At 35.8% G+C, this 2,500-nt stretch overlaps 1 protein-coding gene across 1 annotated transcript in view; it reads left to right on the plus strand.

The window, feature by feature from the left end:
• LOC122333977 (inactive phospholipase C-like protein 2) overlaps nucleotides 1-2,500 on the plus strand; it is a 44,034-nt gene that overhangs the window by 14,328 nt on the left and 27,206 nt on the right. The window contains exon 2 of the mRNA XM_043231839.1: nucleotides 2,131-2,500. This exon is cut by the window's right edge and continues 2,117 nt beyond it. Coding sequence (XP_043087774.1) covers nucleotides 2,131-2,500 — 370 coding nt within the window. The remainder of the gene's footprint in view (nucleotides 1-2,130) is intronic.

The following is a 2,500-nucleotide window of genomic DNA, read 5'->3' on the forward strand; positions in this document are numbered from 1 at the left end:
GCAATCCAATTTTGGAAATAATGAGTTTTTTTAAATAAAAAGTTTGGAAAGGATTTTTAGAAAGCTTATTTTTTAGCAATGACATTGATGTTTTATGATTACTGTGGGCTTATTGCCTCCAACCAGAATTAGGTTAACCTCCAAAGCTCAGTTCTTTCCAACAGGAAGGCACATTTCCTTTGACCCAGCTAGAATAAATTTCCAGTGGACCAAAGCCATTGACATTCGCATGGGCCATTACTCTCAGTAAATGCTGGAGCTCCAGCGCCTGCATCATATTGAGAGACGGTCGGATGGATGGGGGCCAAATTTTGGCTTGACCTCTCAGGGGACATGGGGTTACCATGGGACATTGGGAGTGCCTGTGTTTACTGACGGGTAACAATCCACTCAACTTCTGGTCTTTTGGAGCAGGTAGAGCACTGCTAGGACAGAGATGTTCAGAAAATGATATGCTGAATACTGGGTGAAAAAATAAGAATTACTGAGCTTTAGAATATTTTGCAGTAATGTAAACAAACAGATTATGGACCGATAAAGCTCACAATTTATCTTTTTGTGTTGATGCAGCTTAAAGTTATCTAATTTAAATGAATTAATGTCTTTTAATTGATGTGCCTGTTACAGCTGATGCAATCTGTTATATAAGAGACTCGTGTGAAAGTCATGTCATACTGTCCGTGTCGTGTCTCTGTGTCTCTTGGGGTCACAGTCCCTGGGGCAAACCGTACAGTTTCTGGCCAACCAAAAAATCATTTCACATATTCTGAGCATTACACATGCTTAAAGATGGGCGATATGACCGAAGTCTTCTCAGTATTTTTTTACGGATCAGCTATATTAACCTATTTGTATATTTTTTGTTATTTTATTCATTAATATTTATCAAATCTGACTCTAGTTTCAGTCTAGTTTTCATCCAGTCAATTTCAAATACACAAAACCATTATTTTTTTCCTCATTGATTTATCTTTTTCAACTGGAAATAAGTCACGTTACGGAAGTCGTGTGGGATTTAAATAACCCTGTGAAGCATGAATGCCTATTTGTAGATAATCCTGTGAATTCAGCCACTGCTTTAGTCAGCTTAAGTGTGCAGGTTTTGCTTTAAAGGTTCACGTACTACTGATTCTTTTCGTAACTAATGATGCTTAAAATGTTTTTAGGCATGTGACGCTTTTTGTGTACTTCCTCACTCAAAGTACTTTTATTTAATTGCAATTATCCACTCCATAATAAATAAGCGCTTTTCACTAAATATAAATATATATGCATATGGTAAAGTGATGGTAACTTGTGTGGTGTATTTGTCAGCAATGTTATGAGTATATTAAATCTGAAAGATATTGGAAGTACATAATGTAATTTAAACTCTGTATGCATTTTAAGTATAATATCCTAATGTAGTTTGTTTGTTTAATAAACAAGCAAAACAGATATTCTGCTGTAAGCGAATATGTGATAGAAACGGTGCCAAGAACATTTAAGCCTAGCCTATATTGCATTTTTTTAGGCCTTAGTGAGGACTTAACTGCTCTTTCATGATGAAGCAGTTGTAATTATTTTCTTAATTAAGCCTGGTTTAGCTCAATATTTTCCTGCCTCTAGGCTAAGGTTGGTATAAAAGTAATGGACACATTGATGCTCTTTTTCGTTAACACAATACCAGCAATGATTAGAGCAAACACCAGTGGAAATAATGCAACAGGAAAACTCCAGTTTATTTTGTCGTTTTAGCCATTTTATGTCACTCCTTCAGCGTATTTGAATATGCTAATTCAGTCGTTTATGTTTTAACGTCAACATGAAATTGTTGTAAAGCACATTGCTGGTCTATATGCAAATAATGTGCTTAATAAATATGTAAATATGCGTTTATGTAAATCTATTGAAACTATCAGACATTGGATGTCTGATGAACAGAATATTTAATAAATACTTTTTAAATACATTTATTTAAGTAAGCTCATGAAATTAGTATATAATAGTGATATAGTCATGTTTTCTGTAAATTTGTTGAAAAATATTGTGGAAAGTCAAAATTTTATGCCTCGCCATAAATTTGTTCATTATGTTATAGTGTAGTTGTCAAGTGGTTCAATACTGATGATACATTACTTTATTTTCCAGGATGGTTCCAGGCGGTGCAAGGAAAGGAAAAAGACGGTGTCGTTCAGTAGCATGCCGACAGAGAAGAAGATCAGCAGTGCAAGCGACTGTATTAATTCTATGGTGGACGGGTCTGATCTGAGGAAAGTACGCTCCAACTCCAGAGTTTACCAACGATATTTCCTCCTAGATGCCGACATGCAGTCTCTGCGATGGGAGCCATCCAAAAAAGAGTCTGACAAGGCCAAGATTGATGTAAAATCAATTAAAGAGGTGCGAACCGGTAAAAACACGGACACCTTCAGGACCAATGGAATTTCGGATCAGATTTCCGAAGACTGTGCATTCTCTATAATCTATGGAGAGAACTATGAATCGCTTGATTTAGTGG

Source organism: Puntigrus tetrazona, unplaced genomic scaffold, assembly GCF_018831695.1.
Source record: "Puntigrus tetrazona isolate hp1 unplaced genomic scaffold, ASM1883169v1 S000000456, whole genome shotgun sequence".
NCBI classification, from domain to species: domain Eukaryota; kingdom Metazoa; phylum Chordata; class Actinopteri; order Cypriniformes; family Cyprinidae; genus Puntigrus; species Puntigrus tetrazona.